This window comes from Schistocerca serialis, chromosome 5 (assembly GCF_023864345.2).
Source record: "Schistocerca serialis cubense isolate TAMUIC-IGC-003099 chromosome 5, iqSchSeri2.2, whole genome shotgun sequence".
In the NCBI taxonomy this organism is placed as follows: domain Eukaryota; kingdom Metazoa; phylum Arthropoda; class Insecta; order Orthoptera; family Acrididae; genus Schistocerca; species Schistocerca serialis.
In genome coordinates, this window is record NC_064642.1 from 86021180 (window position 1) to 86047684 (window position 26505).

At 44.5% G+C, this 26505-nt stretch overlaps 1 protein-coding gene across 1 annotated transcript in view; it reads left to right on the forward strand.

The window, feature by feature from the left end:
* LOC126481760 (Down syndrome cell adhesion molecule-like protein Dscam2) overlaps window positions 1–26505 on the forward strand; it is a 723682-nt gene that overhangs the window by 6756 nt on the left and 690421 nt on the right. Inside the window, exons 2-3 of the mRNA XM_050105715.1 lie at window positions 14091–14286; window positions 22197–22449. Of these exons, the coding sequence (XP_049961672.1) occupies window positions 14091–14286; window positions 22197–22449 (449 nt within the window). The remainder of the gene's footprint in view (window positions 1–14090; window positions 14287–22196; window positions 22450–26505) is intronic.

The following is a 26505-nucleotide window of genomic DNA, read 5'->3' on the forward strand; positions in this document are numbered from 1 at the left end:
ATGGAACCAGACACCACGTCAAGTGAATCAGAAAGTATTGAACATATAGAAGTGTACTGCCCTCAGTATCATGACACAACGCCTCAGCTCTTCAATCAAAAGGAACTGAAAGATTTGGTTCGCGATCTAAAACTTTCGAAGGAGTAAGCTGAACTCTTGGGGTCGAGACTGCAACAACGGAACCCTCTAGCTCCAGGGACAAAAATTTCCTGTTTCAGATCAAGAGGTGCTTCCTTCGCTCAGTATTTCGATATGCAGACTCAATGTGAGTATGTAGAGATGTCAGTGGTCTTTTGACGCAGCTAGGTGTTCTACATAATCCACAGGAGTGGCGACTATTTATTGACTCCAGTAAAATCAGCATGAAATCAGTACTACTGCATAATGGCAACGCATTTACATCGGTACCTTTCGCTCAGACATGAAAGAAACTTATGAAACCATGGCTCTGCTGCCAGAGGCAGTCAAATATAAGGATTATGAACGGCAGCTTTGCTGTGAATTAAAAGTTGTTGCACTCTTTACAGGTTTAAAGGCTGGAGTCAGGAAATGCTGCTGCTTTTTGTGTCTTTGGGACAGCCGTGACACCAAGAACCACTATACAGTCAAGGAATGGCCTGTAAGGAAGTCATATGTTCTTGGAAACGTAAATGTGAACAATACCCCATTGGTTGACCCCGATAAAATCATTTTGCTTCCCTTTCATATCAAATTGGGCCTTATCAAGAACTTTGTAAAAGCTGTGTATAAAGAAGGTGAGGCCCTAAATCACTTAAAAGAAAAATTTCCAAAATTAAGTGAAGCACAGCTGAAAGAGGGTATATTTGTTGAACCACAAGTAAGAAAATTGCTGAAAGATCCAACTTTCGATGCCAAACTCAGAGATATCAATTGGCTGCTTGGTCTTCTTTTAAAGCAATTGTGAAGGGCTTTTTGGGTAGCAGAAAAGACAAAAACTTTGTTACCATTGAGAATGATCTGTTGGACAACTATATCGCTTACGCTATGTCGCTTAAAATTCACTTTTTACACTCTCATCTTGGTTTCTTCCCGGAAAATTTGGGAATCGTAAGCGATAAGCATGGTGAACGCTTTCACCAAAACATTCTTACCATGGAACACCGTTACCAAGGCCGTTGGAACCTTCGATGATGGGTGACTACTGCTGAGGTCTTGTTAGGGAGAGTGATGAAAGGGCAAACAAAAGAAGAGCTCCGTCGTCGCATATTTCAAAAACCAAAGATGATTAAAGGTGAAAATATTTTCTGCACTAATTTGGACCTTTTATTGGCGTCATGCCCATGCATACATACATACAAAATAGTGTTGATTTCAAACGTTCTGAATGTGTATTTTTTTTTTACTTAATTGTGTCAATTTTCGCTGTTACCATTTCTTATTCTGCTGTATATCCAGGAAATGTGACGTCATAGAGAATAACTGATTTTACCAGTGTATTCAGCACCCCAAAATTAGGTATATCCACCCATTTAAAAAACCAGATGCAAAAAAAACGTGTACATTTGTTAACTAGTGTAATGCACTACTCGTGTTGTGCTATTATCTAAGCGTGATACGACATGTGTGACTTACTTTTTGAAGTCGATATGTAATAGAAACAGTTCGTGAGCTTCTCTGTTTGGGATAGGTAAAGACTACACTTGGATGAACAGTAAAACAAATAAACAGGAGAGATAATAAAACGCCGGCCGGGGAGGCCAAGCGGTTCTAGGCGCTTCAGCCTGGAACCGCGCGACCGCGCGACCGCTACGGTCGCAGGTTCGAATCCTGCCTCGGGCATGGATGTGTGTGATGTCCTTAGGTTAGTTAGGTTTAAGTAGTTCTAAGTTATAGGGGACTGATGACCTCAGAAGTTAAGTCCCATAGTGCTCAGAACCATTTGAACCATTTTTGATAATAAAACAAGTATATGAATCAGGGAACAAACTAGATTGGAATATCTAATTATAACTTTAATTGCAGTGAAATGGAGGAGTGTGTGACAGGTAGCCAGGTGAATGGATAATACGAGGAGCAAGAAAGTAAATATCTGTAGGCCTACTCGAAGAAGTAAAAGAAAAAAAACTGAGGACCGAATGCAAAATGGGTAGACATTATAAAGCACGTGGTAATGTACAAAGTCCTTACAAATAAAACTACACCGAATATCACCATTTAATTATATTCCTCCACCATGTTCTCTTAGATAGCAGGTACAATATGTTAGCGACAGTAATGCCTTGCTTGTGCCAGACGGAGAAATATTCATCATGTCCTTGTACATGCTTTTGAAATAACTTATTAATAAAGGAATTCAGGCTTTATCGCCGAAATTGAGTGATGGAATCTTCTCGGATTATCAACTGAGTCGTGCCGTAGCCTGAAGATGACTAGTAGTAAACTCGTCGAAACATCGCGACAACTCAACTCCACGGCTCAGCCTGAAAACCATCAACTTTTGTAATTTTCCAGCTATTCATTTAAGTTAGGTTAGTTCCAATATTGTACGGTCTGCATACTAGTTAAACATTAAAACGAGGAACGTGTGTACACCTGTAGGAAACTTTGCTGACGAGAGACGCACCGAATCCGGAAGTGTCGTATTTAAACGCCTCACTTAACGACAAGCCGATTCACAAAGGGATGCCTTGCAGCGGAAGACAAGTTTAATATGACGCATGCCAGCCAGTTTCAGGGAAGTTACAAATACTTCGTCGCGTAACTTGGTTGCGTAGTTGCTTAGGTGCACTACACGAGAAGAGACTAACATTCCGTGCAGTCCAGAGGGGAAGGTTATATAACAAGGTTTAAGCAACACGTCTAACAGAGTGCAGCGTATATACATCTTTGGCGCATCTCTCGGATGAAGTTCGGTGTCTCCAGTTACCTTGCCGTAATTACTTTCCTGTGGATGAAATACCGTCTTTCTGCATAGACGTTACACACGGCAGAAGACACCGAGACCAGAGAACTACGCTCACAGTGTTCCCTTACACATCTGTCGCCCCAGTACTCTCTGTCTTATTGCTTCCTTTGTGTCCGAACTTACACCTCCTGAAGTTCTCTGTTTATAGATCTTGCTTCTGCCCTGTCTTTTACCCTGCGAGCGGTTACCAATTCCATATACAATGCTAATCATTAAAATTGTAATACCATAAAGATGGCATGAATCTTGCTACGTGAATGAATACTTAAATGATTTGCAATCTGGTGCAGCCACATGAAATAGGTATTCTGTTTATAAGAATATTGAACACCCGGCATCGGCCGGGTATGTATCCATTTCCTCTCCCCACTCTCTGTCCGTATGCTGCTCTCTCTGCTGTCCATCCACTCGTTCACCCTCTGTCTATCTCCTCTCACCACCGTCCATCCCCTCTCTCTCTATCTCCTTCCACCCCATCTAAGTCCATATCGTCCTCCCACTCTCTTTCTCCATCTATTCCTACTCTCTGTCCATCTATTACTTTCTCCTTTCTCTGCTTCTCTGTCCATTTGCTCCTTCCGCCATCTCCTCTCACTCGAACCCCATCTCCTCCACCCTCTATATCCTCATCGCTCCGTCTCCTCCTCACTCCCTCTATGTCAACATCCTCCCCACACCCTCTATCTCCACCTTCCCTTCTCTTTGCCCAACTCCTCCTTCCTTCTCTCTCTTTGCATCTCCTCCTCTCCCTCTTTCTGTCCTCCTACCCCACCCCTTCTCCGCCCATCTATTCCTTTCTCAGCACACGTCCTCCTCTCCCCTTTTTCTATCCAAGTCCGCCTCTTCCATTTGTCAGTCCATCTCCTTTCCCCTCTCTCTGTTCATCTTAGTCAGCATTTCCTGTCCATCAACCCCATCGCCCACTCTCTGTCCATCTCTTCCACACCACTATCAGTGTCCACCTCCTCATTCCCACTTTCTGTATGCCCAGGTCCTCTACCCCCTTCTCTCTCCCCGTTATCACCCCTATCTCTTTAGGGTGTTGCTGTTTAAACCCACAGTATTTCTTTCCAGATAGTAAGTAGTATGTGTATCAAGTCCGGTTGAAATCGGTACAGGGCATTATGAGGAACTTTTTACAAAAGTCTCTGCTCGTACAGACATATTACATTTATTTCATATATATTTAAAATATTTTACAATATTTGTACACATAGTTCATCTGAATTTCTATGGAATTTCGGGAAGCAGCGACGTTTTCACGTTGCTCAATCTTTATGACGTCATCTCTCTTGAACTATGTATCGTGCAATGACACAATTTTATTGGTACTTTCAGAGGCATATTGGATACTTGCTACTAGATGTGTTTTGAATGTAGTAGCAAGGATGTAAAACATTTTAAACGTCAGGCATGATGTGGCAGTTTGTGAAGTCATAACTCTTCAAGTGTGTGTCGTACAATGACATAATTTTGCAGGTAGGGTCAGTGGTAATAGTCAGTATTGCCTGCAAAATGTGCCATGAGTACAGTAATTAGTAAAGAAGTAATAAAGTAAAAGACATGTCTGCTGCGGTAGTTTTATTGTAGGGACGGTGAAAATATAAGCGATTAACTTTTTCATTTCATCATTTTGTGGGGGACGCAAAAGTTTTGAAACTATATGCAAAGTTGGTTGTAAGCCTCTAATACTGGACGAATATAGTGTGGCTATTCACGCGTATTGGGTTATAGTTCTTTTTCGCCCACATCCTTTTTGATAGGTAGATGATTCTTCCCCCACAGCGACTCTTTCCAGACAGTAAGTGACACATGCACCAAGTTTAGTTGAAGTCGGTCCAGTGGATTAAGTGCAGATGTGGAACAAACATACTAACATACATTCATACATACACACACACATGCATAGATATACACGTACATTGTTGTTGTTGTGGTCTTCAGTCCTGACTGGTGTGATGCAGCTCTCCATGCTACTCTATCCAGTGCAAGCTTCTTCATCTCCCAGTACTTACTGCAACCTACATCCTTCTGAATCTGCTAAGTGTATTCATCTCTTGGTCTCCCTCTACGATTTTTACATGTACATACATTTTCAAAATATGTATAGATTTTTAACTGGGTTTCTCATTCAGGAAGGAGCATTTGAAGTTTCGTTGTTTCTGAGGAGATTGTGTTATACCTCGTGTAATCAGCAGAAACGCCATTTGTCGGAATTAAACAGAGGCAGCATGATGTCCTGTCAAAAATGTTTATTGTTCTGTTATTTCGCAGTTCACATTGGTCGCGATGCCATGACTGGCTTGGCAGGCTAATGGTTGAGGGGGACGTACTCATGCACAGTGGAATCTCAATAACCCCACTCGACTTGCGCACGAGAGAACAGACTTCGTTCGCTCATCTGAGTATGATCGTTTGGAACATCACAGGCTGCCAGCTCCATTGTTGCAGCTTCCCTGGGCGTAGCCCAGAGAGAAGCATGCCGACTGCTACATCTGTCGACAACACTGGAGCCGGCCGAAGTGGCCGTGCGGTTAAAGGCGCTGCAGTCTGGAACCGCAAGACCGCTACGGTCGCAGGTTCGAATCCTGCCTCGGGCATGGATGTTTGTGTTGTCCTTAGGTTAGTTAGGTTTAACTAGTTCTAAGTTCTAGGGGACTAATGACCTCAGCAGTTGAGTCCCATAGTGCTCAGAGCCATTTGAACCACTTGACAACACTGGACAGGCGAACGGCACCACATCTTCTTTACAGGTGAATCCTTGTTCTGCGTACAGCTGCACCAAGGTCGTACCCCTGTTTGGAAGCCGAAAGGAGAATGAACGTTGCCGGATTGCATTCGTCATCATCATATACAACCAGCACGAGGCGTGGTGGGTGTAATGTTCCAACAGCGCTATCAACCCCGGTTCTTCTAGCCTTGATCTGGATAGCAGGCACACATTTTTTATGTTTTCAAGACAGTAGCTGACAATGGTGAGGAGAGCGGTGTGCTGACCACATGCCCCTCCGTATCCGCATCCGATGACGCCTAAGTGCGCCTAAGTGTGCCTAAGTGCGCCAGTATGAGATACCTCTGTGGCAAAAAGGAACAGTTACAATGTCTCAGCTGGCTGGCTCTGGTCTCTGACCTCTTACGTGATTCAAAGCTGCTCTCTTTTGTGAAGTCAGAATACTGCCGGAGTGTGGTACCAGCCACGCCATGAACGGTCTGCCCGGCGCCACGGCCGGCACCTACTCAGTTTGGGCTTGGAGATGGACCAGCAGCAGCATGCAGTAACAACAGTTTAGCTGTTCATGACTTCTATTGTGCCCCGCGTGCTGGAGTAGCACTATGAACAGGAGGTCGAGCAGAGAGTGTGCGTGGGAGGTCCGGTTCATGTGTGGAGGCATTATTGACACAGCGGGATCTGTAATAACATTTATTTACTATGCAAAAGTGTGCAGACTTATAAACGTCCTCAGACCCCTGCTGTCAGTGCCCAAGCGTAAGCGCGCGTGCCATCAAGAAGTACTGGTGCCTCGTCAGCTAGTCTTGACATCGTTCCCGCAGATCAGATCTGTTATGATTCTCGTCGTCAGTTGTTATGATGACAGGTGGCCAATGCTAACTAGAAACATGTATTGCAGGTTTGGAAGTGAAGTCGGTAAGGAGCAGTCTGCATAGACTGTTTGTGCAACGACTGAAATAATTAGTAGTCGTTGGTAAAAAGTAATATATATTGTACTTAACTTGTGTTACAGGCTTCTTCACATGCTGCATACAAATAATTACAAAGAGATACCTAGAGAGGCGTTACTTATGCCATACTTGACTAAGCGCCTTGTTAGAGGTTGCTTCCTATCAGCTGAAGGCTATGCTACATTCCTAGTTGACGTCCGGAGGAAGAGTGGATGAGAGCTCGCTAGATACTTGTCACAAGCCGCGGAGCGGCGCTAGTCGCGACTCGCGGGTCCAGCTATATCTATTATGGACCTCCGTCGGTATCTGCAACCCCCAACAAGTGTGGTATCGAACGTTGATACCACAAGATCCATGGCCGCATGCTGTGCTACGAAGAGCTCGGTGCGATGAATTCACGGCCTGTCCAGACACTCTGCGATAACCCAGTGCAGCTACCACCTTGGCACTCTCAAAATCTTTTCGCTGTGCTTTCAAATTTCTTTCTTATTGTGATATCCTCCCACATTTTTCCAGTATCGAAAAGAATCAGGGACCCGCAGCAAGTAGGAGCGTTACCAAAACATTGCACGCTCAGGTAGAAGCTAGATAATCAATTCTGAATCGGCGTGGGCTGCTAACATTTTCCGAGCCCACAAACTGGGACAAGCCCCTTTCATTTTCACCGCCTGGAGCTGCCACGCAAACGGTATCTGAGCTGTCTGTTACAGACAGTTTTCCAGTGAATATGGCAGCCCAACGCGAGATAACTAAATTTGAAATTCTCTTTCTTTCTTCCTACTTTTTTTATCTTTTGCCTTTATCCCGCACCTACACGGGGTCGCCAGGTTAATTATCGGATGTGGCGCTGTTAATGTCATAGGGTGGGCTCGATACCATTCCTGTCGGCACTCCTCCACCTCGGGACGGAATCTGCGTACCCCAACTGTCTGCGTCCACGTGAAAATGTGCGAACATTTTCTAAATCTTTGCAAATCGTATAACTGATGCAGAATGTTGGTACCTGCGCACTATTCACCTATTCGAATGTGGAAAACTGCCTAAAAACCTCATCCAGGCTGAAGCTGTGCGCCAACACATGCAGCTATCTGGATGGGTGAGCTATCCAACTCTGAACATAGGATGACAATAATCGCTACAAAACGTGTCATACCGTATAGAATATTAGAAAAAAAATTAGGCTGCCGAGAGCTATTCAGAAAGTATGTATGTATGTGAACCGGGGACCTAGAAACGATGGAGAGGCTCCGTCCCCGTCGCAGCCGCAGTGATCCATAGCCCCACGATGACTACTGCAGTCCACTTCACCCCTCCATCACCCCACACCGAACTCAGGGTTATTGTGCGGTTCGGCCCCCGGTGGACCCCCCAGGGAACGTCTCACACCAGACGAGTGTAACCCGTTTGTTTGCGTGATAGAGTAATGGTTGTGTACGCGTACGTGATTCGGAAAGTAAGTTCCGATAGGTCGTGAAACGGAACGACACTGAACACCCGATGAAGCGTTGCACAGAAGTGTTGAGCAGTGTCCCTAGTATGCTTGTCGACCGCATCACGTCGCTCAGTGAGCACTTAGAGATGCCTACAACAGTGTCTCCCGCCCAAGTTTAAGTGACTGCCGAAACATTTCGCCTGATTAGATGGAGCCAACGTAACATAACTGTCATGGATGTCCTTCTTCATGACAATTCTGTGTCACACTCTGCATGAGGAACGAAAATGTTCCTGCAGCGTTTTCGGTGGGAAGTGTTTGATCACCCACAACACAGCCTGTAACTGGAGTTTCATCTCTACCCACATGAGCCGCTGGCTACGAAGACAAGACTTTGACACAACGAGCTGTAGACCAGCGTAGAGAATTGGCGAAAACGAAAGCAGCTGCCTTCTATGACGACGGTATTGGAAGCTGGTACAACGCTACGACAAATATCTAAGTCAGAGAAGTAACTATGGAGAGAAGTAGCTGAAAGGTGTAGCTAAATGTTGCAAGTAAAACATTTTTGATTTTCACAGTCGTCTTCATTTCGTGCCCGATCGGACCTTACTTACTGAACAGCCCTCATAGTATCACACTTTCCACATGTATAAACTGTTGCACAGGACAACTATAGGTGTTTGACAAACAGAAATAACGTAGACTCTGGAGAGCCGTATTGGGCGATCGACAGTCTTCTGTGAGTCATATCGCTGACAATTTTTTGAGCTCAAGGACACATTTCTACCGGGACGGTACAGAGACAAATAGACCGTGTAGGCTTCAGCAGCAAACTATCGACATCATATCCAGTTCCTTCGCATCATTTGTGGCCACTCACTCTAGTAGATGCACGGGAACAGATAGAATCCATCTCCACAGATTTCCAAAAGTCACTTGACACTGTAGGTCACTGTCGAGTGACGATAAAATTACCACAATATGGACATATAACTGGACTTTGAATGTTCAACTGAAACAAAATTAGCATCAAGTATAACACATGGAAGTTTAATAGAATCTCTGGTGCTCCAAATTCACATAAACGATTTATTAGACAGAATCAGTGGTACTAACAGATTATTCGCTTACAGTGTTACTGTTTATAGTAATATCTTGCCTTTGGATGATTCTAAGCAAATCCAGAAAGACCTGATCAAAATTTCCACTTAATGTAGAAGAAGTGGTCTAAATTCTGACTACCATTTACTTTTTCGAGCATAAATCACATACTGTTGAAAATAAAGTAAAGAAAGAGTTCTGCTTTGAACCATGATGGTAAAATGCAATATAACGTTACTACCTTTTCTTGTTTCAAATTTAAAAAACATTGGCAAGTTGACAAACCTTAGAGGTGTGGTCTAAATTTGAGCTAGTTCTAAAAATATTGAGGTATCGTTGAAAAAAACCTTAGTACTATGAACGAAAAACAGTTTGGTTAAAGAAAACCATATTATAAACATTACACAAAGTGACAAATAATATGGCATTTTTTATATTTAAATCACTGTTATTTATGAAAAATGTGGTAATGTGATGTGAAACATCCTATTCTATTCACAACAGTCGCAAATATAAACGTCTTTAACAGCCGCTGCCCTTTTTATGGTTAATATGTCCGCTGACGGTGGCACAAAATATACCCAGTGATAATTACTAAAGAAGTTTGTTTATTAAAGATTAATAGCACAACTATGTGGTTGTGGATTGAAATACAACTTAAAGTAAGTCACTTCTTGAAATAGAACAATAACGCTTCTAGCCACTAAAGACCAGTCCGTAAGTCACTGAGCCTAAGTTCCTTAAACGCACACTTTATAAAATTAAAAGTCCCATAATATTCTCAGTGTTAAAGTGCCTACTGAGTGAAGAAAACTTAAGACCCGTAGAGAGCAAAATTCTCTAAGTCCAGTGTGTAGCCATTTGAACAGTAAACAGAAATAAATTTATAACTCCACATGTCTGCCAGGGTGATAGATTTCCCCTCTTATTCAGTGACGAGGCCACGGATGGTAGCTCTCGGGGTCGCAGATTCAGACGTTAACGGCTGCGATGTCGTGGAGGCGGCTCTCAAGTGAGAATCCTGATTGATGGAATCCTTGCAGAAAAGTCGCGTGACCCAGGAAAATTCACTCAGGGCGTACTGGTCTGATCTGAACTGAGGACTGCAGTAAATACCACTCGGGTTTAGGATATAGTCATTCTTATCTCTAATCACGTATCTTGTGGAAAAGAGGTTTGTGTGGACTGCAGCTTCCAGTAGCACTTTGATCGCATCCTTGTGGATGGCCTGGAAATTTGTCCGCTGAATGTTAGGCGTCTTCCAACCACTGAAGTGATGTTGGTTGCTGCCACTGCAGGCGTTAATCCTCGGTACAGCAAATACGAGTACTATGCTTCTTGAACGAATGTTGTAGACCGTCTCTTTTCCCTAACTGATACGCTGACCACCGTAGGTCGCCATTTGTGAAGCTATAGAATTTCAGTTCCGTATGAAGTACGTAAGACGTCAATTCCCCACATAATACGAGTTTTCTTCCAGTTTTCTGTAAAAGTAATTTAAAAGGAGAAACTTCAGCCTTCCTAAATGCCTGTAACATCGACCGCAGCACATTCAGTAATTTCGCTGCCGCTAGTATTCATATAGATTCCTCATAGACTGCACGAATCGACTTGGTGTTTCGTTCCATTTTTTCCCCTTCCCTGTGGAATATATTTTCTCTTTGTTCTTGGAATTCTAGAAGGAAAATAGCAAATGTTAGATATTTTGAAAAAATGTCCAAAATCTGGCTACAGTCCAAAATTAGGCCGTCCTTAACAGCCCAAATTTAGACCAATACTACTACAGAATTTTTAGATTAATTTCAAAACAACGAAAATAGGAGCTATTAAGACTAAAGATATTCTAAAATCTAAGATCACTCTTAATATGACGTACTACGGAGAAGACTATTTGTAGGCGTAGAAACTGTATGAAAAAATAATGAATGCATACCAGTAAAAGTTTCAATACGGTCATAATTGAGTTTATGTTGACGATATTGCTTGTTATAAGTGACGTGACAACTTTACAGAGTGATTGACGTTGTCTGAAGCGTTGTTTTACGTTGTTTCCCAGGCTTCAGCACCTCCTGCAATTTGACATCCAACTAGCCCGAATTTAGACCTTAGGTGAAATTTGGACCCCCCTCCCCCCTCCTCCTAATAATGGCAGTTCGCTGTAAATGTTAATCTGTGCAGAGTAATGTCCATAAAAATGATAAATTACTCTGAAGTATCCATTTATAATATAACTAGTTTTCTTATTGAGCCAATCACATAGTTTAATTATGAGGAATTGTAATATGGATTTCTATGAAAAGGTGCAAACATGTGAAAACAGTGGTAGGGAAGACCAATGGTTCAAATTGCTCTGAGCACTATGGGACTTAACATCTAAGGTCATCAGTCCCCTAGAACTCAGAACTACTTAAACCTAACTACCCTAAGGACAACACACACATCCATGCCCGAGGCAGGATTCGAACCTGTGACCGTAGCGGTCGAGCGGCTCCAGACTGAAGCGCCTAGAACCGCTCGGCCACAATGGCCGGCGAAGACCAATGGAAATTGCTTTTTTGGCTGTATTCCGGTACAGTGCACTGACACAGTAGAGAAAATCACACACAAGACGCAACTGCAACTAACTCTAAGGTACTTTTTCAGTATTGGGAGTCCTTGTCATCTAGGCATGACTGTGGACATCGAAAAAATTTGGACCCAAACCTATGATCAGGACATATAGGCGTAACCTGAACAGAGATTCCTGGAGAGCTTAGAATGAATCGTCATTCTCGCTGATTGTGTCTGAATAAATCTTGTGGTACACCAGTTCGTGGAAGGTTGTATGCTAAGAAAGATTAGGGCGTCAACAGACACGTACAATCATTTTTACCTCGCTGCTTATGCGAATGGGACAGAAAATCCCGTATAAAGCCTTGAAAGGTGTATATTTGGTTATACGCCCACATCTTCAAGACTGCCCAGTATTAAATTATTCACGAACACACATTACCTTTGAGTGGCAGGTGGTTCTCACTTATGTGATTGCATGTTCTGGTAGAGGACTCTGACTGATGTGATTGCCTTTGTCCAGCAGGTAGATCTTATATAATTGCGTAGGCTTCCGCGGCCAGAGTCAGACGACATAAAAGTTTTCTGGGTTTGGTACCGCGTCGTAATGTAAAAACTACTGCTGCTATAGAAAAACCAACTTTTCGGCAACGATTGCAGCGGCCTTCTTCTGGGTCTAATGGTGCGTTCTAGCTATGCAGTGTCCTTTATATTTTTTGTTGTTAGTGTTCACTGCGCATGCCATTACGTCATAATTTTAAAAAGGTAGTTAGTTTCATTGGTCACTTAAGGAACAAGGAGAGGGAACTTTATTTTAATAGGTTATTGCGGTGGAGGGAGAACGTGATCTCTGCTGCCTATTGGCTCTTGTGTTATGCACCATGATTGGTGGCCACCGTCGAATGAGAAGTTTGCTGCTGTTTACCAACTGCTGGACGTAGGCCGCGCGGCGGCAGTTACTCGCCGGTAGTACTCGTGCCTCGTGTTGGCAGTGCGGTCTGTTGGGCTCTGATTGCTGGTAGCCAAGATGGGGCAAGTATGAGTCCATCCTCCCTGTTCATGTTGTTAGAGTGTTTAAGTATTTCGATGGCCTCTCTGATTTTGCGTTTCGTCATAATTGGCTGCTTGGCCAGCACATAGGCTTCGCTAAATTTTATTTCTTTTCCGCAGTCATGGTGATGTTCTGAATATAACGCTCGTGCTCCCGAATGCGCGTTGCTATTGGCCTACCAGTCTCGCCGATGTATGCCTCTCCACATTCGCATTCCACCTTGTAAACGCCTGCAGTGTGTAAAGCATCCACCTTGTCGTTGGTGGAGCCTAGCACGTCCTGGATCCTACGACCACTATAGAAGACAGGCTGCACCCCAACGCTGCGAAGGTGTTTGCACGCCCAATCCTACCACCACCCATCGCAGAAGAACTCTGTCATCCGCTCTTTGACAATCCGTGCGCAGCGCCTAAGTGATGCTCAAAACATCACACACTGCGGAAAAGAAATAAAATTCAGCGAAGCCGGTGCGTTGGCCAAGCAGCCAATTATGACGAAACGAAAAATCAAAGAGGCCATCGAAATACTTAAACACCCTAACAACATGAACAGGGAGGATGGACTCAGGCTTACCCCATCTTGGTTACCAGCAATCAGAGCCCAACAGACCGCATTGCCAACACGAGGCACGAGCATTACCGGCGAGTAACTGCCGCCGCGTGACCGACGTCCAGCAGTTGGTAAACAGCAGCAAACTTCTCATTCGACGGTGGCCACCAATCATGGTGCATAACACAAGAGCCAATAGACAGCAGAGGTCACGTTCTCCCTCCACCGCAATAGCCTATTAAACTAAAGTTCCCTCTCCTTCTTCCTTAAGTGACCAATGAAACTAACTACCTTTTTAAAATTATGACGTAATGGCATGCGCAGTGAACACTAACAACAAAAAATATAAAGGACACTGCATAGCTAGAACGCGCCATTAGACCCAGAAGAAGGCCGCTGCAACTGTGGCCGAAACGTTGGCTTTTCTATAGCAGCAGTAGTTTTTACATTATGTAGCGGTACCAAACCCTAAAAACTTTTATGTCGACAGGTAGAACTTGTTGATGGGACTGCCATCGTCTGGGAAGCGATTCTCACTGACATGATTTGACTTTCTTTGTCTAGCAGGTAGTTTTCGTTTTGTCTTGCAGTTGATTCTCTGACATGATGTGATTGCCTTCATCTGGCATCTGTTCCTATCCCTGATGATGTGCCCACTCTTGTCCAGCAGGTGGTTCTCGCTAGTGTGATGTGATTTCCTGATGCCTAGCTGGTGATTCCGCCCCTGCCCCCTCCTGACGTCACAGTCTTTGTCCTGCAGGTGATTCTCGCTGACGTGATCTCCTTTTGTCCCACAGGTGGTTCTCGCTGACGGCGGGCCCAGAACCAGCCTCGGTAGTCGCAGGCCCTCGCACGCGCCTGCTGGGTCCCGTGCTGGTGGTGGAGGCGGCGGTGGCGGAGGATGCTGGCGTCTACCGCTGCGTAGCCTCCAACGCGGGTGGTGAAGCCAGCGCCGATCTCCGCCTCACCGTCGTCACTCCGCTCCGGGTCGAGGTGCGTGTGCGTCTCACTTCCAAAGAGCTTTGAACCCTCTGCCTCCTACATGCCCTGCCTCCAGCGGCCACGAGTAATAATACAATATCTAGATACGCCATGAATCTAAAAGAGGAAATATTATATTACCTTTGAATACATTATGGGAGTGAACAGCGACCAATGTGTTACAAATATTTTTTATCAAAAACAGTCTTGATCACAATTTATTTATTATGGTTACCGGTTTCGACCACTGCTGTGATCATCTTCTGGCCAGTGAGTAAGAACCTCCTTCTGTTGGAGAATCACTACTCAATATTGATTCTCCAGCAGAAGGAGGTTCTTACTCATTGGTCTGAAGATAATCACAGTAGTGGTCGAAGCCGGTCACCATAATAAATAAATTGTGATCAAGACTGTTTTTGATAAAAAATTAAAAGAAATATTTTATGCTTGATAAAAAATCGAAGGACACAGCAGAAGACCACCTTCAGTTGGACCTTACCCATGTTAATATTGACATCAGCATCTGTTGACGAACGTCTCGCTGCCTTTGACTTTTATAATAGCAGCTGCTAGTGCTATGGTTATATGTCAACTCACCCATAAGTCATATATATATGCCACATGGAGGCAGTACACGCGAATGTGTATTAAAGCAATCTTTCAGGTACATGTGTTACTCATGTACCAGATAGGCGTACAATTCCTCAATAAAATATCACAAACATCACAGATATTTTGGGCTGTGAAAAGAGGATATAAACCCATGTAGCTATTAAGATAAACACAACGTATCTAACTTTTGTGCCTGACAGTAGTGTATGGAGCCATAGGACAGAGGAACTCCTGACGATATTTGGCATTTAACCACTAGTCCAGATAATAATGGAGAGAGGCATGCTGTACTGGCTTGGAAAGGGAAAGATATCTGGAGACGCCAAAATATGTTGGGGAAGATGCTTGTCCCACTCTAATGTTAGCAAGACGCAATATACGAGTAAGTTCCGATCAGTCGCTAAATGGGAACCACAGTGAAAATCAGAAACATTTTATTTGCAAGAGTTAGCTACACTTCCCAGATACTTCTCTACATAGTCTACTTAGACATTTGTCGGATCGGTATACAAAATTTCCAACACCATCGTCATAGAAGGCAGCTGCCTGTACGTTCCGATAATTCTCTACGCTGGTCTACAGCGTGTACCCTGCGCCCAAGTGTTGTCTTCGTATCCAGCGTTTGATGTGAACAGAGATGGTACTCAGGACGAGCCAATTAGGGCTGTGTTGTGGGAGATCGAACACTTCCCATCGAAAAGGCTGCAGGAGCGTCTTCACTGCCCCTGCAGAGTGGGGCTGATAATTGCCATGAAGAAGGAAGTGCGTGGCAGTTGTGTCAGGTGGGCTGCATTCATTAAGGCGAAGCCTCTCGGCGGGCCCACCTACTTGGAGGGAGACATTGTTGTCCTAGGCACCTTTACTCGCTCACAACTTAAAAGAGAGCCTTGATGCGGTCGACGGTCATACTAGAGACACTACCCAACACATCTGTACACAGCTTCATCGGGTTTTCACCGATGTGTCTATTTGGAGAGCGATCGGAACATCGGAACTTACTTTCTGGACGACCTTCGTATTACCCAACTTTAGTGCATAGCTTCTATCAGAGTTTGTAGTGAAGTATAATACAGAATTGTAATATCCCCTCAGCTCCTCTTCTTCCCACCCATCTTACCGTCCAGTTTCTTACTGGTGAAACAGTTTTCTACTAAAATAAACTAATGAATTTTCAACTTTATCTAAACAAAATGAGGTGCCGATATTTAGATTGCAGGGTAACTGTAAACTGCAAATCATCATCATCTTCTTCTTCTTCTTCTTCTTCTTCTTCTTCCTCCTCCTCCTCTTGTACCATATTTGTTATACCCTCTGTCTATATCATGAGGCTAATCTCATAAACTACTTCAGCAATTTTTATACGGCTTTCACCAATAGGTAGACTTACTTACGAAGAAGGTTTGTGTGTACATTTTACAAATATTTCAAGCAAATTGGCTGGACTGTAATGAATTAGACTCCTACCTTTGTGAAAACAAGGCCATTGTCATCTAGCGGTGTATGGCAGTCAATGTGGATGCGACTTAATGAATTCACATAATATTTCTTTACGTGCTTCCAAATTATACTTAAGATTGCTAAACAGATCTCTACTGGTGGCAAACAGATATAAACTTTTTACCTGCTCATAAACATTAGCGGGTTCGTAAGCTTCTTAAAGCGGGGAAAAGACGAGGGTAAGATCTTATTTGTACCTTACAAACAACAATGGAATGAGATTCATAAATTCCTTGTGGAGAGTATATAATATTTCAAAAGTGTTTTATAGATGGTTGGGGGCCGCATTCTGAAAACAGGTGACCATTTTACACTCTCGGTTTCGGCTTCCCTCACATTACCAATCGTAATTCATACTCATAATTCACTTCATGTTCTTCGAGCAACAAGCAGTGACTGACAATTTCGAAGTATTGTAAGCAGTCGTTTGAAAACAACTGCATAGCGATTAAATAAATCTTACAAAAATCTGTTGAGTTAATGCGGAGTTCAAGTTTATCGTTTTACTAAATTGTAATTACGCTGTTCGTCCCAGCAGAGGATGGTTCCCGATCCTAAATGAGACTCTTATTCGTACAATAGAATTCATCACTGAAACTTAGGATGTAATAAAGACATATATTTAACACAATAAAAGTCTTTTTTAATACTCATGACTGTATTCAATGCCTGAATAAAATTAACCTCTCACTTCGAATATACTTACCTAACAAATCCCAAAAATACATATGACGCATTGCTGTGCCGACTTCTTCATCTTCGAGAAGCACAAGTGCCAAGCATTGGACATATAGAGAAAATCGTTTAAAACGAAAATGGTTAGCAAATACCGATAGTAGTAGCGACTGCTGATCTGATGCTACTCAAGTGCTCACCAAGAACGTCAACTTGACATCATTCTTCTTGTGATGTTACTTCAAGGATAGGGTTTATATTCCACCTCCACCAGAGAGTCTCGAAAATTTGTAGCAGCTGTTCTTAGCGCCTCATCTGATACGCTGGATCGGTTTTAGGCGGAATTTTTCATTACCGATTAAATAAGTGATGTGTGACGTAGGGTGGATACATAGAACACTTATAAACATTGTAAAAGAATTTTGAGAGTTTATGTTTTACATGATTTATCAATCGTTCTCTTGTTACTTGTCATTTGCCTGCACCTATGTTTTGAAATGCTTAATGGACTTTATAATTAGCCTGCACTACGTAATTTATTTATTTTATTCTTTTACTACGAAACGAAAACCATACAACACAAAAACATTTCAGCTACCGGACCAACAAGTGCACCTGTTTTCTGTAGTCGTGACGTCACGCAGATTTATTGTTTTTTTTAGTTTTCGTTATATTAAACAAACTGAACAAGGATTGTACTGTTGACATAAGCTGCTAATAATAATTTTGTGTAAGGCAATTGCCTGAGGCAAGTCTTTCAATTGGACGCCGCTTCGGCGCTCACGTTTTGTACTTTCGAGTCTGCTGATGATGGCGTCTCGAAGTGGAAATCAGTGACTGTTGTGTCAGAATCATTTCATGGTTTGGTTCATTGAACAGGTATTACGATTTTACGTTTTCTTATTTTTATCTCCGGTGGCAAGGATTGTTCAGAGGAAAAAAGTCCGCACCTATGTAGAAACGAGGAACTTGACGAAATCGTAAGTCAATTCCCGTTCCAACTACATTAGAAATGTACGAGGATTGCCCAGAAAGTAATCCACCACATTTTTTTCTTCAACAATTCTTTATTGAACATAATGAGAATTACACACACGAAACAATGGTGATTTATCTACATTACCTATTTTTACGCGTAATCTTCATCCCGTTCTATGGCCTTCCTCTAGCGCGAAACAAGGGCGTGTATGCCCTGTCGGTACCAATCTTTGTCCTGGTGGCGGAGCCAGTGCTTCACTGTGTGAATCACCTCCTCGTCGTCCTCAAAATGTCTTCCACGAATGGCATCCTTTAATGTCCCAAACATATAGAAGTCCGAGGTGGCTAGGTCAGGGCTGTCAGGTGCGACAGCCGTGGATGGCCTCCCCGACCGCTGTAAATCGTGGAGCTCCGCCGAACCGCCTTCTGATGACCTCACCCTCCGTGCCCAGCGACTAATTGTAGTTCTCTCGACGCAGATACTACATAGACTTTGCACAAGCGTTTGTGAATATTCTCCACAATTTATTTCTCTGCAGTTGGAACACCCCCTTAGAAAAATTAAGAAAGACTGTGCTGGTAAACCTCTTACGTTATTTGATTTTCAAACAGCTGAGAAAAACCGAACGTACTCAGACATTTCTCTCTTTACTTATTCTGATCAACAGTAAACTGACACACAATATATTTTTTAGCGCAACGCAATCTGACTTTCAATAATCCTTACAAAAGAATTGCCCTGACTAACAATAACGTATACCTTTCATGAATCACTTACTTCACAAAAATCTTCGTTACTCGAACTATTGCAATACAGCGAGCGCCAATACTGTCAGCTAAATAAAAGATTCTAACTACTGAAGGCACTAACTACTGATAGACATAGTTACCAAATGAAAGATGTTGGTAGAGATCAAACAATGTATTTAACTTACTAGTGTAGTTCATGACATCCAGTTATACAAATTTCCTTTTTCTGACGGACACACGTCCAGATCGTCCACTCTTAAACTTCTGCCATCTCTCTCTCCACATCCACCACTGCAGGCGGCTCACCTCCAACTGCACAACGCTACGCGCTGTTCACATCATGCTGCCCAACGCTACAATAACGAATATTTCAACAATACCAACCAGCCACTGATTGCACACAGCACAGTCAGTGATTTTCATGCAGAGCGCTAAGTGGCGTTACCTACATAAAAACATAAACAGCCTACTTACACAGTGAGAAATTCAATGACGGCACGTTACTTGTTACGTACATTACCTACAGACGCCATTTTCAAACTGACCGGCAACTGCACTATCTGTCGAAAGCTTCGGAAACTTGGCGCGCTCACACAGAAGACTTCAAATAATAAATACGTAACTTTTAGCATTCGTAGCATTATTTCCGGCTGAGAAAAAAATGCGGTGCATTACATTCTGGGCAATCCTCGTAGAAGGTCGGGAAAAGTATGGGCAGCTATTTAAATGCGCATTCGAATGGCGAAATCAATAAAATAATCGACGATAACGATCAGTCTATGGAAAATCTGGTGTTGAAAAAGACACTGCCGAAAACAATAATAGATGTTTTTTTCTAACTGCCGGTTCACCATGTCGTGCAACCAGTGGTTGCTCAAGTTCAATCCTTCCAAGACGCAGGCGATTATTGTTGGCAAAACCACCCATTCCCTCCGTCTCCTCGACTTCTATATCACCATTTATGGCCGTACTATCACCCTAGCCCCCACCCTCAAGTACCTTGGCGTCACCCTTGACCGTCGCCTCTCCTGGACCCCCCATCTCCGGACTATCCAAGCCAATGCACGCTCCTGACTCCGTCCCCTTAAGCTTCTTTCTGGCCGCACTTGAGGTCTGGACCCCTCCACCATCCTCCACACCTATAAATCCCTCATCCCCCCTATCCTCTGTTATGCCCACACTGCCTGGATCTCTGCCCCTCCTACCTTTTACAAATCCCTTCAAATCCTAGAACGCCATGCGCTCCTCCTCACCTATCACATCCGTCTCCCCTACCCCACGCGTATGCTGTATGATCTCATTCCGTTCCCGCACCTCCTTTTCCTCGAACGGATACGAATCCTCTGCACCTCTAGTAAAATTGATCCCCCTCACCCGCTTGTCTCTCCCATCCTCTCCCACCCCAGTCCGCTGCCGCACCTGTATTACCATGTCCCACCTGCTCTCCTTCTCTCCACTCTCCTTACCCTCGTCCAAGGTGGCTTCCACCAACTCCCCCTCCCTGATGATGCCCTCATCTCCTCCATCTACCCCTCATACCAACTTCCACCCCCTGTGTTTTTCCCGAGGGCACCCTCACTCCCTTCTCTCCCTCCTCCCTCCCTCCCTCCCTCCTCCTCCCAGGCTTCCACTACCCCCCTACATTCTTTCTTCCCCCTCCCATTTCCTCTGCCACTGGCATCTTCACCCTCTCCTCTTCCTCCTCCCCCACCTTTTCCCCTTTTGGCAGGTCCCCGGACTCATACACGTACAGTGAACATCCGGGCGCCGGAGATCATCGCCAGTGTCTGTGTGTGCCATAGTGTTAGTGGTTCAGTGTTTCGTCGTTTGTGCTCCTTCGTTCACGTGTGTCATTTCTGTCGTCTCTGTCAGTGTCGGAGTGCTGAACGTTTTTCTTTGAACGCTGCACCTGCAAACGACTTCGTGTATTTTAAATCTGTGTGTCTACTGTTATCTATCCACCGTGTTGTTTCGTTTTTCGATGTCTCCACTTGTACTGAATGTATTATCTGTGGCCGAAGAGCGGCGTAGTTTTGCCGCTGTCGGCCTACCTTGTATGAGGTTACAAAATTGGAATAAAGAAAAAAAACTTTCTCTAACAGCAGTTAATACCTACAAGACAAAATTTTACCAGGAAATCGAATTACTATACTGTAAGCAAATTAGACTAATATACTACTTTCCTTTTTGTACATGCATCTTTAGACACGTAAAAATCTGACCTTTTTCTATTAAACTTAACGCTATATTCCGATATTTTTCTCCCCCTACAATTTTTGCCCTGTACAGCTCACTCTTCTACCAAGGACGTTATTTCTTGATGTTGTGTACGTAGTTCTGCGTAGTCAGAGCGTACACAACTTTCCCACTAGAGCGCGCCCTGCTAAGCACAACAGTGCAGGCGCAGTGCTCGTCTGTCTCCGCACTACGAGATGGCGTTGCCTTAGAGACGGACCAAATTCTGCTTCCGCCGATCCGCATATTAATATGTAACGCAGCCAATGAGATTGCTGCTAACGTAGAACCTTTTCTCCTCACGGATCACACTCGCGCAGTGATACCTGAATGCGCAAGGTATTATAATGAGTGTACAGACCTCCGATTAGTCATTCTGCATTTGTCTGCACCAATCTCTACCAGTCTGCATTAGCCTGTACCAGTCTATAGTCAAGTTCCAGTCTGCACCTAACAAGATTATCATATTCCTGTACATAGCCATGAAGATAAATGTATAGACACTTTGTCAAGTATCAGAGATATGTGAGAATAAGATTAATGTACCAAGACCAAAGGAACTTCAGATTGTCAATTGCAAATAGCATCCAGAATCAAGTTAATTAATTTTATGCTTGTTATTATTTTAATAAATGTGTGTGAAAATTAATCAAGTTCTGTTTAAAGTTGATCACCGTTAATCTGCTACTCTAAGCGTGCAAGTGGCATTTCTAGCGTCTGACCTAACGGCAGAAGATAAACACGCCACAATAAGACCACCAGACATATTGCTGACACTCGCCTACTTCGTTAGAGCGACAAGTCAAACAATCTGATGGTGTGTGTACGGAAGGTCTTACAGTACGCACACCACGCTTGATGTCTTAATACACGTCCCATCACCCTGTCACGTCTTCTAGGCAGTGGTTTTAACATATTCCTTCCCTCGTCAATTCAGAGGAGTACCTTCTAATTTCTTATCAGTCAGATTCATCCTACACTCACGTAATATTTGTGGCAAAAAGGCAAAGCTGTTGCCACCTGAAGGATCGACCAGGGATTAAACCAGAGACCTCTGGATTCATCTTTTGGAACTTCTCTAGTGAGGCAGCGAGTATAAAAAATTAAGGAAGTGCATTATAAAAATTTTGTGTGCTACTGAGTATACAACATCCGACACGTGTTTGTGTGGACAGGTTCAGCCGCCGCGGCTGAGCGTGCACCTGGGCGGCAGGGCGGAGTTCCGCTGCGTCGACGCGTCGGGCTCGGTGCACCCGCAGCAGCCGCTCAGCATCACGTGGTACAAGGACGCGAGGCCGCTGCCCGGGCCGTCGCGGGACCTGCTGGTGGTGGCGAGCGTGGGCCGCGAGGACCGCGGCATGTACCAGTGCGTGGTGCGCCGCACCGAGGGAGACACGGCGCAGGCCGCCGCCGAGCTGCAGCTGGGAGGTGAGGCGCGCCAAGTGGCCGAGGCCCGCTCGCACCAGGGTGTAGCTAGCTAGCGTAATGCCTGACAAGTGGCACCGCCCAGGCGGCAGTTGGCCGAAAAGGCGATTACCGTGCTCATTTGGACATCACATAAACTGCTCCATTTCCGCGTTACGACAATGGCTGCAGTGTTTACCACATCCTTCCGACATGCTTTATATACCCTCCACTGCTAGAGCGGCCCCCTGCTGGAAATTTCTCTGAAAAAGTTCTATGTAACTGTGGTGGCCCATTAAGGAGAATCATGGTTATTATAAAACTTCCTGGCAGATTAAAACTGTGTGTCGGACCGAGACTCGAACTCGGGACCTTTGCCATTCGCGGGCAAGTGCTCTACCAACTTTTTTTCTTTTTTTTGTGCATTTCGTTCGTTATTGATCGTTGTGTGTGGTCGTTGCGGACGTCGCAAGACATCCTGTTCAAGTATGGTGGTTGATCCTTTTGATCCTTCCACTCAGTTTTTTATTGCAGAGGCCAACCGGCTCTCTGACCGAACACGCTGAGCTACCGTGCCGGCTAGCCAACTGAGCTACCCAAGCACGACTCACGCCCCTCCTCGCAGTTTTACTTCTGCCAGTACCCCGTCTCCTACCTTCCAGACATTACAGAAGCTCTCCTGCGAACCAAGCAGGACTAGCACTCCTGAAAGAAAGGATATTGCGGAGACATGGCTTAGCCACAGCCTGGGCGATGTTTACAGAATGAGATTTTCACTCTGCAGCAGAGTGAGCGCTGATATGAATCTTCCTGCCAGATTCCTCGCAGGAGGAAGGTAGGAGACGAGGTACTGGCGGAAGTAAAGCTGTGAGGACGGGGCGTGAATCGTGCTTGGGTAGCTCAGTTGGTAGAGCACTTGCCCGCGAAAGGCAAAGGTCCCGAGTTTGAGTCTCGGTCCGGCATCATAGACTGTGCGGCTGGTCCCGGCGGAGGTTCAAGTCCTCCCTCGAGCATGGGTGTATTTGTTTGTCCTTGGGATAATTCAGGTTAGGTAGTGTGTAAGCTTAGGGCTGATAACCTTAGCAGTTAAGTCCCACAATATTTCACACACATTTGAACTTTTCTTTCGGTCCGGCACACAGTTTTAATCTGCCAGGAAGTTTCATATCAGCGCACACTCCGCTGCAGAGTGAAAATCTCATTCTTGAATCGTGGTTATTATAGTTTTCATGCACACGTGTTTTTGCAAATACACGAGTTATCATAAAGTCTTGTACACTCATGCTCATAAATTAAGGATAAATGCAGAATCTGGTGCCACACAACGTGGGACTACAAGAAAAAGCGCTAATAGCATAGGTACATAGTGAACACACACGACACAGACCTGTACGTCCACAATATTGGTGATAAGTTGAGAAAACCGTCCCCCGAAACACATATATGCTACAAAACGCTGCCGTTTCCTGCGCATGTACCCGGTCATAAATATGGGATTATGATCACCATGCACACGTACACAGGCTGCACAACGGGTTGGCATACTCTGGATCAGGCGTTCGAGCAGCTGCTGGGGTATAGGCTCCCATTCTTGCGCCAGTACCTGTCGGAGCTCCTGAAGTGTCCTAGGTGTTTGAAGAAGTGCGGCGTGCCGGCCGGTGTGGCTGAGCGGTTCTAGGCGCTACAGTCTGGAACCGCGCGACCGATACGGTCGCAGGTTCGAATCCTGCCTCGGGCATAGATGTGTGTGATGTCCTTAAGTTAGTAAGGTTTAAGTAAAGTTCTAGGGGACTGATGACCTCAGATGTTAAGTCCCATAGTGCTCAGAGCCATTTGAACCATCTGAACGTGCAGCGATTCGTCGACCGAGAGCATCCCTGACGTGCTCGATGGGGTTTAGGTCTGGAGAACAGGCAGGCCACTCCATTCGCCTAATATCTTCTGTGTCAAGATACTCCTCCACGATGGCAGCTCGGTGGGGCCGTGCATTATCATCCATCAGGAGGAAGGTGGGACACACTGAACCCCCGAAAAGGTGGACATTCTGGTGCAAAATGACGTCCCGATACACCTGACCTATTACAGTTCCTCTGTCAAAGACAAGCAGGGGTGTACGTGCACCAATATTAATCCCACCCCACAACATCAAACCACGACCACCATACAGGTCCCTTTCAAGGACGTCGAGGGGTTGGTATCTGGTTCCTGGTTCATGCCAGGTCAAAACCCGGCGAGAATCACTGTTCAGACTATACCTGGACTTGTCCGTAAACTTAACCTGGGACCACTGTTCCAATGACCATGTACTGTGTTCTTGACACCAGGCTTTACGGACTCTCCTGTGACCAGGTGTCAGTGGAGTGCACCTTGCAGGTCTCCAGGCGTTAAACCATGTCTGTTCACTCGTCTGTAGACTGTGTGTCTGGAGACAACTTGCAGTGGCTGCAGTAAGGTCCCGAGCAAGGCTACCTGCAGTAATCCGTTGCCGTCTGCGGGCACTGATGGTGAGATATCGGTATTCTTGTGGTGTTTTACACTGTGAAAGTCCCATACTGTAGCGCTTGGACACATTTCCTGTATGCTGGAATCGTTGCCATAGGCTTGAGATCACACTTTGTGGCATACGGAGGGTCCGTGCTACGACCAGCCTCCAGTCGCCCTAGTATTCTACCCCTCATAACGTCATCAATATGTGTTCTTTGAGCCATTTTCAACACACAGTCACCATTAGCACGTCTGAAAACTTCTGCACACTTACTCGCTGCACCGTACTCTGCCATGCACCAATACACCTCTGTGTTTGTGGACTGCTGCCAGGGCCACTGTGCGACGACCGCAGGTCAAATGCACCGCATGGCCATACCCCGAGGTGATTTAAACCCGCAAACCGCCAACCAAAGCGTTGTTTCACCATGTATCAGCATTATCCGTAATTTATGAGCATGAGTGTGTATAAATTCCCCTACCTTTGGAGTTGTAGCAATAGTGTAACGGTTTGTATTTTCGCACTTTCTCCGAGAGGTAACGTTGCACTACGTCGGTCTTTGATGTCTTTTATTCTTTTAGTTGTTTTATGTAGAGCGTGGTTTATGATCTGCTGGAGTTTTAACCATGGCTCTCGTATGATTTTGAGGTTTTATCGACGCGCAAGTCGTCGAAGTGGCATCAAATCGAAAGACTTGCACCAGGCGAGCGGTCTATCCGACGGGAAGCCTTCGTCACACGACATTTCATTTTTTTGAGGTTTTAATTGTATATTTTCCTTTCATTTTTTACGTACGATGCTGCTGATTATCTGGTGCTTCTGGAAACACTACACTCTCGTGTCTCTTTGAAGACATACACGGAAATAGTTGATCTATTTGTATAGAAGTCTAAACCATTTCTCTCGCGTGTGTTCTATCGGAGTACATCGTCGTGACAGCTGAATGCTAGCCTCTTTAGTATTATTTCTTATAAATGTTTGTGCTTACCGCCAATAATATAGCTACTATTCCACTAAGTATTAGGTAAATTGAAGATCTCCACTAATTGAATACTACAGATTTCCGCTTTTTCCACTTCCTGTAATCTCGTCGTGTTTCTCAACGTAATTAAGTTTCCCTTGTTATCTCAGAACCTCCCCATCCTCCACCTCACTCCCAAATATGTCTCCTGGAGGGAGGGGGAGAGGGGGGAAGATGGGATATGGGAATGGCAAACAGCTCTGATGATAATATTTTGTGCAAATACTCGGAAATACTGAAGCTCTCGATGGTGTCTCTTAAAATGAAGATAAACACCACGAATAGTGATTCATTCCTTGGATCGTTCGATGAATACGTTACGCTACGGAATTAATTTGCTGCTTTTCGAAAGCAATAGGTGGTGAAATGACACAGGATTGGAGGATCTTTCATTTATTTTCCGTATCATGTGCAGTAACAGAATAAAAACACGTTGCATTGGCGTTCATCACAGGCTACGCACTTGGCAAGATGCGCTAAATGTTGTGGAAGGAAATTGACCATGACTTTTTCATCAGAAACATTCCGTTATTTGCCTTCATCTATTCAGAAAAAGATGAAGCAGGAAAATGAG